Source organism: Eutrema salsugineum, unplaced genomic scaffold, assembly GCF_000478725.1.
Source record: "Eutrema salsugineum unplaced genomic scaffold, Eutsalg1_0 scaffold_3, whole genome shotgun sequence".
NCBI classification, from domain to species: Eukaryota; Viridiplantae; Streptophyta; class Magnoliopsida; order Brassicales; family Brassicaceae; genus Eutrema; species Eutrema salsugineum.
The window spans coordinates 2434664-2450559 of record NW_006256756.1 but is presented as its reverse complement, the minus strand read 5'-3'; the positions used below and the strand labels follow the sequence as shown (position 1 = coordinate 2450559).

General features: G+C 35.9%; 2 protein-coding genes across 4 annotated transcripts; both read left to right on the top strand.

The window, feature by feature from the left end:
• Positions 1-1123: 1123 nt before the first annotated feature.
• LOC18014461 (cysteine-rich receptor-like protein kinase 40) lies at positions 1124-3715 on the top strand. Of its 3 annotated transcripts, XM_024154044.1 has the most exons (8): positions 1124-1980; positions 2067-2180; positions 2262-2395; positions 2485-2548; positions 2633-2695; positions 2774-3011; positions 3081-3219; positions 3323-3715. In XM_024154044.1, exons 1-8 carry the CDS (start codon positions 1140-1142, stop codon positions 3602-3604), a joined length of 1875 nt encoding a protein of 624 aa, XP_024009812.1. In that variant the 5' UTR covers positions 1124-1139; the 3' UTR covers positions 3605-3715. The 3 variants fall into 3 exon arrangements, with proteins under 3 accessions (XP_024009812.1, XP_006396687.1, XP_024009811.1); XM_006396624.2 differs by having other exon boundaries at positions 2485-2695; XM_024154043.1 differs by having other exon boundaries at positions 2067-2395; positions 2485-2695.
• A 1910-nt stretch (positions 3716-5625) lies between these two features.
• On the top strand, positions 5626-8122 carry LOC18014460 (putative cysteine-rich receptor-like protein kinase 39). Its single transcript, XM_024154427.1, is given in 7 exon segments — positions 5626-6501; positions 6587-6714; positions 6716-6907; positions 6996-7206; positions 7285-7522; positions 7603-7741; positions 7826-8122. Coding segments are annotated over 7 exon segments (1578 nt in total). The 5' UTR covers positions 5626-6113; the 3' UTR covers positions 8108-8122.
• The last annotated feature ends 7774 nt before the right edge of the window (positions 8123-15896 follow it).

Below are 15896 nucleotides of genomic sequence, written 5' to 3'. Positions count from 1 at the left end.
TAAAAATATTTGACTAAAATCAACGTTTTATTAACTTTTAAATATTTAAACGATACACAAAACCTTTCAGATTTTAGACGTTAAATACTGGATAAAATACAAAAACATCTGTTTATTATTTAATCAAACCACTGTGTCTTACACCATTAGACCAAAAGTTTTACAAATTTTCAGGGCTAACAAATTGTGATAATATTTATATTTTAGGGCCATCAAGTTTGTTTTTTACTAAAACCTTGTGTCTAAAATATTTTAATACAATTTTATTGGCGCTGTTAATTAAATTGTAGTAGTTATTAATACATCAAATTAAACCAGATTTTTTCTCGTTACTTTTTTCTTCTCGAAATTTGAAGCATGTACAAATTAGATTTTTGTTTTCCAAATTTCTGGAAATTTTGGGTTTCCATCTTTGGATATCAAGTATCAACCATCCATTCTCTCATTCTTGGAAGTCAAGCAACAACGACCCTACCATGAAATATAAAGTAAAAACTCTATAAATTAATAATGTTGGGATTTTGATATTTTATTAATTTATAGAGCTATTAATTTATAGATTTCAAAAAAAAATATTTCTTATTTTTTATTAATTTTTAAATAGATTGTATAATTTTTAAAAAGTTCTTTCTAAAATTTAATATGAATTTATAAAAAATTTAATTTAAAATGAATAAAAAGCATCACTATACTTGTGTTTTAGTAGATTATCTCATGTATATGTTTAAATCAGATTTTGTTTATAATAATTATAATTTATGATATTAATGAGACCATATATTTACATAAAAGTTTTGTTAAAGTTATTATTTTATTATCTTATCGAATTGTGTTATATTTTGAACTGTCTCAACTCAAAACTATGAAATTTTTTTAATTTATAATATTTATTAATTTATTGAATATTAATTTATCGAATATTAATTTATAGATTTTCTACTATATCACCGCCGTATGAGATGGTTTTAAGCACATCTAGAATATAATAACAACTAATAATGCACATTTTCTGAGTCTTTGGAAGTCAAGCATGCTCGTTTTCTCTTCTCACCTATATAAATATAACAAAGCTCTAAATCAATAACGAAATAGTACAAGAAAAGAAAAAGAAAAAAAAAAGTTATCATAGATAAAGAAAAATGGGGAAATGCCCTGTTATGATGATCTTCCTAGCTTCTTCTCTCCTTCTTTTCCTTCAAACCCTCGAAGTTGTTAACGCCGACTTGTGTTTCGGGAGCTCCTTCAACGGCAACGGCAGCTACGCTCAGAATCGCCGCAAACTCTTCTCGAATCTTGCTAATAAAGTCGTTAGTAACGGCGGATTCTACTACGCTTCACTCGGCCAAAACCCAAACAGAGTTAACGCCATTGTCCTCTGCGCAAGAGGCTACAAGCGACAAGATTGTTTGAGTTGTGTCGAAACTTTGGCTCAGCTCACACAAAGTACTTGTCTAAACCGCACGGATTCCTTCATTTGGGGAAATAACAATGAAGACAGTGTTTCTTGTCTTGTACGTTCCTCAAACCGTTCAACTTTCGGAAACCTCGAGCTTAGACCTCATGCTACATCGCCACATGAAAATCGCATCGACCCATCTAGAAACATGACCCTTTTCATGCAAGAGTGGGAAGCAACGGTTAATCGGACCCTGGAGGCTGCCACAAAAGCTGATACTTCCTCGGTACATAAGTACTATAGTGCAGTAGAAGCCGGGTTCACGGAGTTTCCCAATGTTTACATGCTGATGCAATGCACACCCGACATAACTTCCGAAGAATGCAAGAGATGTTTGGGAGATTGCGTGACGTTCTATAGAAGACAGTATCGGGGAAGACAAGGAGGCATGGCTAGTTTTCCGAGCTGTTTTTTCAGGTGGGATCTATATACTTTCCATGGTGCGTTTGATAATGTCACAAGAGTTCCTGCGCCTCCTCGACCGCATGCACCAGAAATGGGGAGCTCTATAACTGACAAGAAAGGTAAGACAAATGAGTTATGGCATTGCCAATATTTGTAAGTATATGATAAAGAGGTTCTCAGACTAAAACTGGTTAATAATTTTCAGGAAGAAGCATATGGTATACGATAATTGTGGTTTTTACTTTCATCAATCTTTTGGTATTTATTGGTTTCTTCAAAGTCAATGCTCGGAGGAGAAAATTAAACAAAAGAATCAATGGTGAGTGTACCTTTGTTTCTTGCATCAATCAACCTGATGATATAGAGAATAAGACTTATTTACTTTTTCTTTATTATATAGTTGGAAGTGCAGAGTACTCTGATCCTGATGGTCAATTTATGTTACGGTTTGATCTTGATATGATCTTAATGGCAACCAATGACTTCTCGTCTGAAAATAAGCTTGGCCAAGGTGGATTTGGTACGGTCTATAAGGTAATAATAACTTTTGTTTTTCTCTTAATTATGAGTTCTTGATCAATCTTGGTCTTGGATGGGTAACAGATCTTGAGAACCGGTTTCAGGGGATATTACTAAACGGGATAGAGATAGCGGTGAAGAGATTAACAAGAGGTTCAGAAGAAGGAGGTATGGAGTTTAAGAATGAGGTTTCACTCTTGACAAGACTCCAACATAAGAATCTGGTTAAGCTGCTTGGTTTCTGTAATGAAGGCGATGAAGAGATTCTTGTCTACGAGTTTGTCCCCAACTCAAGTCTTGATCACTTTATCTTTGGTGAGACCTCGAAAGAACGCTGCATTTTGAATCGTTTTAGAAACTCTTAGCAATAAAAAGTTTCTTTGAAATCCGCAGATGAAGAGAAGCGTTCGCTTCTTACATGGGAGGTGAGGTTTAAAATTATAGAAGGCGTTGCTCGAGGTCTTGTTTATCTCCATGAAGATTCTCAGCTGAAGATTATTCACCGAGACTTGAAGGCTAGCAACATCCTTTTAGACGCTGAGATGAACCCTAAAGTTGCAGACTTTGGGACAGCAAGGTTGTTTGACACTGATGAGACTCGAGCTGAAACAAGACGAATTGCTGGAACCCGGTAAGAATATATAACTTAATTAACCATACACATAAATATGCTCACCATCTATTGGTTGCATACATGCAGTGGATATATGGCTCCTGAATACCTGAATCGCGGGCAAATCTCAGCTAAATCTGACGTTTATAGCTTCGGTGTTATGCTTCTAGAGATGATAAGTGGACAAAGAAACAATAGCTTCGAAGGAGAAGGACTTGCAGCTTTCGTAAGTTACTTCTTCACATATATATATATATATATATATAGTCTTCCTGATCCTTCCTTTTGTAACAATTAGAAAGTAAGAACATATCCCTTTTTTGGCTTAGGCATGGAAGAGATGGAGAGAAGGAAGGTCTGAGATTATAATTGATCCTTTCTTGGTGGAGAATCCGAGCAACGAGATCAATAAATTGATCCATATTGGTTTGTTGTGTGTTCAAGAGAATGCAACAAAGAGACCAACCATGAGCTCTGTAATAGTTTGGCTTGGCAGTGAGACTATCACCATTCCTTTACCTACGGCTCCTGCTTTCACATGGAATCAATCCCAATCTGAAGATGGTACAATGTCAATGAGCAATATCTTCACTGAGTTGAGTTCTCGTTGAGTTATAAATTTGTGTTAATCAATATATTGAAGAGAGTATTTAAGAGAGTATCTGTTTTAAAAGAGTATTACAACTATAAATAGATAATTTCTAAAACCCTCTACATAGAATATTTGCTAGTAACTATAATTGATAGATATTTTATTTACAATTTATTACGGTAATCTCTATGAATCTTAATACACCCTCTCAAGATAGACGCTCGTAGTGTAGACTAATCTTGGTACGCATGATGCTGAACCGTGACCGTTGGAGAGACTTTGTAAGACAATTTGCTAATTGATCACTCGATGAAATGTGGGCGACACTATTAAAAACTCGGCCCAAATTTGTTTCCGGCTTGTAATCGATAAATATTCAGGGTCGGCCATGTCCACAATTCATTTACGAGGTGACCAAATAGTCTACGCGCATAGGCATAGCTTACAAAAACAGTAGAATTGAACCTGGATGCAACGGGTTTACGCCTTTGGCCTTTGATCCAAACTAAATACGAAGCAAGAACGATAAGAATTGCAAACGATATGATTTTGTTTTGCATTGGCATTGTTAAGAGCTTCCTACTTACTTTATCGATGCAGCGAAAACAAGATTGAACTTCGTTAGTGTTTCCAACAAGAGCAAGAGCGTAAATTCTACCTGACAATGCGTTGTAGAAACGTCTTCTTTCATAACGTTTAAAGCAAGAGAAGGCAAGAGAGGTTCGAGGTTCTTGCCATAGGTTGTGTTTTGGAGAGAATTTTTCATCGCCAGAGAGGAAAGTAATGTGAAGTCTGGATTTTTCTATCTATATAAACAATTAACGTATGATTATTTTTTACCTTTGTTTTAGCATTTATATTTAAGATTTTAATTTGTAAAAATTATTTCGAAATCAAACAAGAATATAGAAAAGAAGAGGCTTTCCTAGTATCATATCGTTTTATTGTAAAAGCCCTCACTTTTTATAATGACGTAATGAGCAAGGAAAAGACTTTTCTTCCCTCTATTTCGCTTGACGTAAATGACATGGCAAACACTTCGTTGTCCTGGCTGAAAGGTCATAAATATTTACATCCTTTTAAAATCTGCTGCTTCCTTTGAAATAATGTTATATATGAACTGATAACAGTTAGCCCTGGAACGGAGTGGATATGGGGTACTTTTGAGAATGAGTAATCAACTAAGATCTGGGTAGTTGATAATTATTATAACTTTTTTGTAAATGATAATGATGTATAATCACATACAACTTAAGAAAATGTGTTCTTTAACTGAAAGGCAAATTAAAGTACTTTAATTTAACTATATGACAAATCAAATTACTATTTTCTTAGCCAATTTGTACCCATTTCCCACGTCATATACTAAAATGAAATGTCCAGTTGTAGAAAAAAAATTTAAGTTGAAATGTCTTACCAAAAACAATATTATGGGGAAAAGTTTCTTCCCACTATCCTCCAAATTATAATTATTTAACTGAGCTGCATGATTGCGCGCACATTAACAGAGAAGAACAATAGCCTACACTAAAAGATGTGTCTGTTTGTTTTCGTAGTAAATATGGATGAATTATGAGGAATAAGGATTTGTTTTATTTTTCTATCTCTTTCTTTCGTTCCATGAAATTTAAATTCCACTGCAGATCGAAGAGTGCTAGACTTTTCTTTTTGTGGTAAAAATGAGTGCTAGACTTTTATTAAATTTTGATCTAATTATGAACCACATAACTGATAATTAATTAAGGACATGTTATAAAGTTTTCCTTCTATTGACGAAAGTTTTTCTAAAATTAATTATTTTTTAGTAACATTCTACACTGCAATTCATATTCATATTTCATTGCAGCTGACCCTGGCAAAACTTATTAAATCCATACCCAAGCAGCCAACGACCAACGATCACATTTCTTTGACCAGAACAACAAAAAAGGACCAATAAACGAAGTCAAGCAATACTCGTTGTCTCATTTCACCTACATAAATATGAGTATATATATGACAAAGATCTAAAATAACGAAGTAGTACAAGAAAAGAAGAAAGTTGTTATCATTAATGTAAAAAAATGGGGAAATGCCCAGCTTTGATGATCTTCCTCACTTCTTCTCTTCTTCTTGTCCTTCAAAACCTTGAAGCCGTTAACGCCGTGGGGTGTGCCGGAAACTTCTTCAACGCTAACAGCAGCTACGTTCAGAACCGCGACAATCTCTTCTCTACTCTTGCTGATAAAGTCGTCGCCAATAATGGATTCTACAATGCTTCACTCGGCGAAATTCCCAACAGAGTTCACGCTCTTGTCTTCTGCGCAAGAGGCTACGAGCAACAATCTTGTATCAGTTGCGTCCAAAGCGCGACTCAAGAGATACAAACGAGTTGTCCAAATCGCATGGATTCGTTCAGGTGGGACAATGACGATGTAGACCATGTTTCTTGTCTTGTACGTTCCTCAAACCACTCAACTTTCTAGAGCCTCGAGCTTCGACCTGTTGTCATACACCCAAGTCCACTTAGTATCGAACCATCCAAGGACATGGCCCTTTTCAGTAAACAGTGGGAAGCAACGGTTAATCGGACTGTCCATGCTGCCACGGAAGCTGAAACTTCCTCGCTACTTCAGTACTATGGTGTTGTAGAAGCCGAGTTCACGGAATTTCCAAATGTATACATGCTGATGCAGTGCACGCCTGACATAACTTCCCTAGAGTGCAAGAGATGTTTGGAAAACTGCGTGTCATATTTTCAAAAACAGTTTTGGGGAAGACAAGGAGGCGAGGTTAGTCGTCCGAGCTGTGTTTTCAGGTGGGATCTATATTCTTTCGATGGTGCTTTTGAAAATGTAACAAGAGTCCCTGCGCCTCCTCGAAACCAGGCTCAGGCTCAGCCACCCGCAACGGGAAGTTCTATAAAAGACAAGAAAGGTATAACAAACAAATAAGTAAGAGCATCATCACAGTTTGTAGAATGATAGAGGGATCAGAAACAAAAAGTGTTAATAATTTGCAGGAGGAAGCATTAGGTATGGTGGAATTATCGCGATAACTGTGCCTACTTTCATTAATCTTTTGGTGTTTATTGGTCTCATCAAACTCTATGCTCGGAAGAGAAAATCAAACAACGGAATCAATGGTAAGTGTATGTGCCTTGTTTCTTGTTTCAGTCAGCCTTATGGTGTAAATAGTACTTTTTTCAGTTGGTAGGGCAGAGTACTCTGAGTCAGATGGTCAATTTATCCTACGGTTTGATCTTGATATAATCTTGATGGCAACCAATGACTTCTCGACTGAAAATAAGCTTGGCCAAGGTGGATTTGGCACGGTTCATAAGGTAGTAATAACCTTTTTTCTTCCTAATTAAGAGTTCCTGATCAATCTTGATCATAAATAATATATTTGATATTGAGAACCGGTTTCAGGGGACATTACCAACCGGTCAAGAGATAGCGGTGAAGAGATTAACAAAAGGTTCAGGACAAGGAGATGCAGAGTTTAAGAATGAAGTTTCACTATTGACAAGACTCCAACATAGGAATCTTGTTAAGCTTCTTGGGTTCTGTAATGAAGGAGACGAACAGGTTCTTGTCTACGAGTTTGTCCCCAACTCAAGTCTTGATCACTTTATCTTCGGTGAGGCTTCGAAAGACCTGTTTTTTTTTATAGTCTTAGAAAATCTTGTCAGTAAAAATGTGTATTTGAATTATGCAGATGAAGAGAAGAGTTCGCTTCTTACATGGGAGGTGAGATTCAAAATTATAGAAGGCGTTGCTCGAGGTCTTGTTTATCTCCATGAAGATTCTCAGCTGAAGATTATTCACCGAGACTTGAAGGCTAGCAACATCCTTTTAGATGCAGAGATGAACCCTAAAGTTGCAGACTTTGGGACCGCAAGGTTGTTTGACACTGATGAGACTCGAGCTGAAACAAAAAGAATAGCTGGAACCCGGTAAGAATATATCAATCAACTTTGAAGACAAGTAAATATGCTATCACCAGCAATTAACATTATTAGGTTCATATATGCAGTGGATATATGGCTCCTGAATACCTGAACCACGGGCAAATCTCAGCTAAATCTGACGTTTATAGCTTCGGTGTTATGCTTCTAGAAATGATAAGTGGTGAAAGAAACAATAGTTTCAAAGGAGAAGGACTTGCAGCTTTCGTAAGTTTCTTTCTTCTTGGTTCTTCCTTTTGAATCTTCAAACCTCTGTGGAAAGTAAGAACATTTTTTTTTTTTTTGGTTCAGGCATGGAAGAGATGGATTGAAGGAAGGCCTGAGATTATAATTGATCCTTTCTTGGTAAAGGATCCGAGTAACGAGATCATTAAATTGATCCAGATTGGTTTGTTGTGTGTTCAAGAAAATGCAACAAAGAGACCAACCATGAGCTCTGTCATACTTTGGCTTGGTAGTGAGACTATCACCATTCCTTCACCTAAGGCTCCTGCTTTCATTGGGAGTCAATCCCAATCCGAAGATGGTACAACGTCAATGAGCAATGTCTTCACGGAGTTGAGTTCTCGTTGAGTTATAAATTTTTTTTTTTGGAGAAAAGGCTAAGTTATAAATTTTTGTTAATCAATATGTTTGTTTTCATTTTTTAAGGCAGTAAAAAGTATTCTAATCTCTATACTAGTATTTAAGTAGGCATTTTAAAATAATGAACATTATCTTGGTAAAATATTACATAGTATGCTATTACAAATATAAAAAGATAACTGAAATAAGAAAAAACATAATTATATTTTAAAATTACTAAGGGAGTGTTATTCAATCATGGTTTTTAATAGAGTCTAAATCCATCCACAATCCATTGTTATTCAATAATTAATTTTAATTTCTCTATAAAAATTTAATGTTATTGGTTCATGTATTTAGAATCTCTTCATTAATAGAGTTTGAAATCCATTGTTATTCAATTAAAAAGTTGAATAAATCAATTAAAATCTTATGTTATTCATGTTTAACAGATTTTTACAACTGATTTTAGGGGAAAGATTTTAATTGAATTTAAACATAGTTTTATGTGTTAAATGTAGCAATCAAAATCCAACCTTTTACCCTCAGATTTTGATAATTATAAAATTTAACACAAATAATTATTCACCTCGATTTTTTCTGTCTTCCTTCTATATATTAATCAATCAAATATAATATTCTTTCATCCCTCCATTTTTTTTCTTTTCCCTCCATTTCTCTATTCCTCACACGTCTTATTTTTCCCCCAGTCAGTTATCTATTTCTCTCTTTTCCCTAGTACATATTTCTCTCCCTTCTCTCTCTCCATAAGTCATCAAAGAAAAGAAACACACTTTTAAGAGATCAAAGTTCACAACAAGTGAGATTTTTTTTAGGTATACATATGTGGTTTTAGATTGAACTTTTCTTTGAACTTTTTCTTTGAACTTTTTACTTTCAAAGTTTATTGAGAATTCTATTCTATTAGATTTTAAATGATAGCATGTGATTTTCTAAATACACTGCTAAATCATTTAAAATTTTAAACAACTCATATACATTAGATTCTAAATGAATTAAAAAAATTTAAAATCTGATCTACTCTAATCTAGTAGAGTTGATTTCAACATACATATTGAATAACACCCCCTAAATCAAATAAAGAAAGTATATGTTTTTCATTTATGAGATGATTATTATTTAATTTATTATTTATTATAATATTAAAACTAATATCTGTTTTAGATAATAATTAATTCATATATATATATATATATATTTTAAAACTCTATTCTGCATCTTTCAGTATTTTTACTATAATTTATTATGTTTATTTAAATATATAGAAAAATAAAAGTCCATCTCGTGAATTTTTACTAACTAATAATGAACACATAATTTTTAAAATCTCATTACTATCTTATAAGATGTTAACAAAATCAGAACAATATTTATTTACATAGTTTCTTTTTTTTCTTAAAAAAAACACATTCATAAAAAAAAAAGAAAAAAAAAATCACAGTCACAAGATGGGATTCGAACTCATATACCATTTATTGACAAAACGGAACATCAAACCAACACGCCTTTTTTATTGAACACAATAAATTAAAATTTATATATTAGCTTAATCGATTTTGGAATTTAGATTTGGGCCAAGTTATTCGAGAGAAAAAGTTATGGCTCACGACTTTTCTAATCTCAATAACAATAACAGAAGTTTTCCATTTTTAAAACAATTAATATCAATTTTAATGATTAAAAATTAGCTAATTTAACTAATCAAATTATAACAATTAGTAACCAATCAAATTATCAGAATTTCATTAATCAAAACGACAATATAATCTTTGCATTAAACCAAATCGTAAATCACTTCACAAATACTATAATATATATAAAAAAAAAAGAATTTTCTATTATCACATCGTTTATCAGTGAAAAAGCCCTAACATTTTATGCTGACGTAAGTAAGGTGCAAGGAAATTTTCCCCCTCTATTTCGCTTGACGTAAACGACATGGCAAACACTTCGTTGTCCTGAAAGGTCTTAAATATTTACGACCATTCAAAGCCTCAGCCAAACTTTTTTTTTTCACAATGAGCCAAATTAAACACTTTGATAATTTTTTTGGTTAACTGAAAGGTCTTGGTTTTCCATGAAAGTATTACGGTGCTTCCTCTGAAATGCATAACTTTGGACATATACAACACGTCAACTTCAAACTTAGTTACTATATTGCATGTTGAAGAAAAAAAACCTTATATTAACGACCTTACATTATCAAAATTCTCTATTCTGACAAAAAAAAATAAAAAAACTATTAAAATCATCTGTATACTCGTATTCTAATCAACTAACTCCGATGTACCAATTAAATTGAACAATATAATTGTATAGAACAGATGATGCTTATATTTCAATATTGGCAATGATAAATATTGGGATATATATGAATCCCTTAGTATTAGGATTATTTTATATTTTGTAAATAAGGATTTTGTCCCACATCAGTTGTAAAAAAAGTTTGAGTGGAGAATGTGATGTATAAATACCTTGTAAATGTCATTCAATATAATCAAGTTAGTTCAGTATCCAAATTCTACATGGTATCAGAGCTTATAGTCTATATCTTCCGCAAAATAATATTTTGCCAGTTTGTTCAATGTTTGAACGAATAGTTTGTTATTATGTATGGAGAGAAAGCAGCTGCACGATCTGGTGAGATTGCAACTGTGGAGACAGTGTCTCCTTCTCTGTATGTGTTGTATGAATCGGATTATCCCGGTTTGATGATCATTCCGGCCATGTTGAAGGAGAGAATTACAATCTGTGGGCTAACGAGATGCTTAATGCACTTCAAGCCAAGCGTAATATGGGTTTCATTAACAGAACCTTGAAAAAACCAGAAAGTGGATTGCAGCAAATTCCATGATCGTCGGTTAGATAAAGGCATCAATGAACCAAAGGTGAAAACTACCGTAATCTTTGTTTCCGAAGCATGTCAGCTTTGGGAAAACTTGAAGCATATTTCTCGGTGGAAAACGAAGTTCGTGTTCATCAGCTCAAAGCGCAGCTTGCAGGGTGTCATCAACAGGGACAGTCGGTGTTCGATTATTACGGCAAGTTGACCACGCTTTGGGATGAGCTGATGGTTTATCAACCTTTGTCATTGTGTACTTATGGAGCAGCGAAGACAATTGTGAAAGAAAGAGAGACAACGAGAAAGTTCACCAGTTCCTTATGGGCCTTGATGACTCGCGGTATGGATATCTGTGCTCCTCACTCATTGGACAAGTGATGCTGCTAGGGTTGACTTCGCGGCTTCAAGTTTTAAATTTATAACCCTAGATATCTGCAAGTGCACAGCAGTGGGTTGTAGTACTTAGGGTGTCGATCCACATAGAATCCACGCTTTACCTGCAAAACCTTAGAACCAGAATTAGTAAACGAAGTCTAAGACGAAAAACGGGTTTTGGATAGGTTGTGCGATTTCTATATATGTATTTCAAAAAGGGATTTGAAAACGGATTGAAAAGGGTTTTAAAAAGGGTTTTTGAAAACCATAAGTGAATAAATCGATAATAAATCTAAAGGATGAACAAAGCTCTTAATATTGACCCTAGTAAATTCTTAGAACTCGAGTCACGGACGTATGACTACGCCACTGTCGTGATCATAACCAACTATCTCTCGCAACCCTGACCAGTAGGTTTCCACTCTGGCCTTGGAAGGGAAAAGATGCATTATGTTTAAGACTCGTCAACATTCACAACTCTCCCATAGGTAGGTTTCCACTCATATGGTCGATCTGCTCTTCTCAAACTAGATCCAGCCCCAGATGAATACTTTCGCAACACCAAGGACCTAGATCAGTCTCTAGTTCGCGACGCTAGATCCATGCTTTAAGTAATAGTTTAGAAGAAAATTTTCTAGAATTCGGCTTTGGTTTATCTCGCGAAGAATCCTTATCGAACATAGTCGATTCCCTTCGATCGAGCCTTTAAACTCATACCTCATCATTCCAAAACGTGCATAAAGTAAATAGAAAAGACGTGCATAGATTAATAAGAAGAAAGAAGTAAAGAAAAACAGACAAGGAGAAGAAGAAGAAGCATCTCGATTTTAAGAGCTGGGCTCAGAGAAGAACTTCTCTTCAAATCCTTTAAACAACTAATCTAATATGAAGAAGATAAAAACGAAATTGAAAAATGCATAAGAGTAAAAACCGAATTAAAATAAAGGTAGAACATAAAGAGGGTTCAAGAGAAATCTCTATCTCCCTAAACTAAGAACTAAGAACATAAAAGCATAAAAACCCTAGAAAACTAAATTTGGTGGCTCCCAAAAGGGATTCTTATGAGGCACACGAAAATAGGTCTCCAAAGATACATATTTATAGGTCTCCAACTCTCTCCAGTCGTCCTTAGGGTTTTCTATGAAGAGAAGATGAATTGGGCTTGAAACACGGTCATGGGCCAGCTTTTTAGTCGGCACTGGTCGCGAGGCTTCTGACCGCGGTGAATTGGGGTTTGGCCGCGGCCAGAGAGTCGTAACCGCGGTCAAGAGTGTGTTCCCCGTGGTCGTGGCTCCTGGACCCGCGGGGATTGGTCTTTAAGGTTGAATCTTCATTCTGTGCTTGCTTCCTTCGCGAGACTGCAGAACATGTCTTCAGTTCATCAAGGATATCCGGAGATCTAACCATTAGATTGCCTCCAAACCAATTGCATTTGAAAGCTAGTTGTATCCGTTATAATCAGTCCCATTTTGGGGATGATCTGACGGTGATAAAGTCTTCATCGGATGTAAAACTTCGGGCGGCCTGAATTTATCCAAAATGCACACCTTTTGCCTTAATTACCTGAAAAGAGTTTTGAAATTACAAATACTAGAAAATAATAGAAAAAAAAACTTAAAATAAATAAAAAGCATTTGAAAAGCATTTAAAATCGATCGATAAAAGTGGTCAAAATATGGTGTTATCAACAAGATCCACTAATGTCGATTGAAGAGGTCTACTCCAAAATCATGAGAGAAGAACAGTGTTTGGGTGGCGTTCGTGCTCGGGAACAGCAGCAGGATGCTGCTGGCTTTATGAATCAGGAAACAACTTTGGGATCAAGCGCTGAGGTTTTTGTCTTGAAATCTTGGATGCTCTGTTCTCATTGTAGTCATTCAGGGCATGAGAAAAAGGATTGTTAGCAAATCATGGGGTTTCCTGAGTGTTAACAGAGCATAGTGAGAAAGGTGGCGATCGTGGCGGCCATGGTGCAGGTAAGAGTAGAGGAGGTCACAATTGCTCATTCTACATGTTTGCATGCTTCTCCTTTTCCAGAGTTTACTCCAGAGCAGTGGCAGGTGCTTTCTCAAATGATCAAAGAAAAATCAGGCACCAGTACCTCTGATAAATTGTCTAGTTAAACTAAATATGGCGACGTTATTCTTGACATAGGAGTCTCCCACCATATGACCGGGAATTTATCTCTCTTAACCAATCTTGTGTTTATTCCACTATATTCTGTGGGTTTCACAGATGGAAGTAAAACCTTTGCGTTGAGCATGGGAGTGTTTTCTCTTTCGAAAAAAGTCTCGTTGACTAATGTTCTTTATGTGCCTTCGGTGAATTACAGACTGATTTCAGTCTCTAAGATATTAAGGCACAAGTTGTTTTGCTATGTTTACTGATATTGTTTGTATCATGCAAGACCATTTTTCGAGGACTCTGATTGGAACTGGTGAAGAACGAGATGGGGTATATTACTTGACGGATGTTGCTACCGCGAAGATTCACACTGTCGATGTGGCTTTTTGTCAGACTTTATGGCACCAGCGTTTGGGGCATCCTAGTTTTTCTGTGCTTTCGGCTATACCTTCGTTTTCTAGTTCATTTGCTTCTGTTAGCCCAAAGTTTTGTGATGTGTGTTTTCAAGCTAAACAAACTATAGAGGTTTTTCCAGACAGTATTAGTAAAATAACCAATTGTTTTTCTTTAATACATTGTGATGTTTAGGGTCCATACCGAGCTCTTTCTTCTTGTGGAGCAGTTTATTTTTTAACCATCGTTGACGATTTTTTGAGAGCTGTTTGGACACATTTTCTACTCGAGAAATCGGAAGTGCACCAAGTCTTAACACAATTTTTTGGCATACACAGAAAAACAATTTGGCAAGTCTGTCAAGGTGGTTCGCAGTGATAACGGAACAGATTTCATATGTCTCTCCTCATTTTTTCGTGAGCATGGGATTATACATCAGACATCTTGCGTCAGGACTCCACATCAGAATGGTAGAGTCGAACGTAAGCACAGACATATTCTTGATGTGGCAAGAGCCTTATTGTTTCAGGCTAGTTTACCAATTAAGTTCTGGCGTGAAGCAGTCTGCTTCACTTGATCAATCGTACACCTACTGCCACTCATCACAATCGTTCTCCATATGAAATCCTTCATGGAGTCAAACCAGATTACACTCTATGCGTGTTTTTGGTTCGGCGTGCTATACTCACCGTACTACTCGAGACAAAGACAAGTCTGGCAAACGTAGCCGCCTTTGTGTATTTGTTGGTTATCTTTTTGGGAAGAAGGGCTAGAAGGTCTTCGACATTGACCGTAACGAGTTCATTGTATCACGAGATGTTGTCTGCTCAATCACATGTTTCTTACTCTGTTTCATCACCAATTGTTACTTATAATGAGGATTGGCGTGTTTGTTCGGATCCTTTAGCAAGGGGGTGTACTGACTCAACTTCTTTCGATATTGGAGTAGAAGATAATTCACCACCAGTTGATGATGCTGTTGTCTCCTCTCTTTCCTCTGCACCACCTGTCACAGAGGATGTTGAGTCTAAAGTGGACACAAATGTTGTTGTTGTTGCTGATGTTGTTAATGAGCCGCTTGTAGTCGAAGAGCAGCTCGGTCGTGGACACAGACAATGGACTCGATCCGTTTTACTCAAAGATTTTGTGTGTAACACAGTCACTTGCAATAGTAATGCCTTTTACCCGTTGACAGATTACATTTCCGATACTAATTTTTCTCCAAGGCATCGTGCTTTCTTAGCTGCGATTACGGAATCTCATGAACCTAAGCATTTCAAAGAGGCTGTCCAAATCAAAGTGTGGAACGATGCTATAAACACTGAAGTTGTTGCTTGTGAACGTAATCAGATGTGGGATATCACTGATTTGCCACCAGGCAAGGTTGCACTCGGCAGTCAATGGGTCTTTAAGACAAAGTACAAAGCTGACGGGATGATTGAGCGGTACAAGACCCGTCTAGTTGTCATGGGAAATAATCGAGGATCGAAAGGTATTTTCTTGCGTATTTTGGTGTATGTTGATGACCTTGTTATTTGTGGAAATGATGGTTACATGCTTCACAAGTTTAAAGATTACTTGAGTAAGTGTTTTTCGATGAAGGACTTAGACAAGTTCAAACATTTTCTCGGCATTGAAGTCAGTCAAGGATCGGAAGGTATTTTCTTGTCACAGCGCAAGTACACTTTAAAAATCATTGATGACACGGGTAATCTTTGCTCTAAGCCAGCTCTTACTCCTCTAGAACAGAATCACAAGCTGGCTCTCATGAGAGTTCTCTTCTGTCTGATCTGACTCAATATCAGATACTGGACGGACGTTTGATTTACCTTACTTATACTCGTTTTGAGTTAAGTTATGCTGTACACACTTTGTCTCAGTTTATTCAAGAGCCTAAGCAAACTCATTGAAAAGCTGTGATTCGAGTTGTTTATTTTCTAAAGGGTTCTCCTGGCCAGGGTATTTTCCTCAAAGCTGATTAGATTTGACGCTTACGATCTATTGTGACTCAGATTGGTCATAGTGTCCATTGACTTGATGTTC

Coding starts and splice junctions, on each gene's coding strand:
- LOC18014461 (XM_024154043.1), top strand. CDS start 1,140: ATGGGGAAATGCCCTGTTATGATGATCTTCCTAGCTTCTTCTCTCCTT. Junction 1,981..2,066: donor CTCTATAACTGACAAGAAAG/GTAAGACAAATG, acceptor AATAATTTTCAG/GAAGAAGCATATGGTATACG. Junction 2,396..2,484: donor GATTTGGTACGGTCTATAAG/GTAATAATAACT, acceptor AACCGGTTTCAG/GGGATATTACTAAACGGGAT.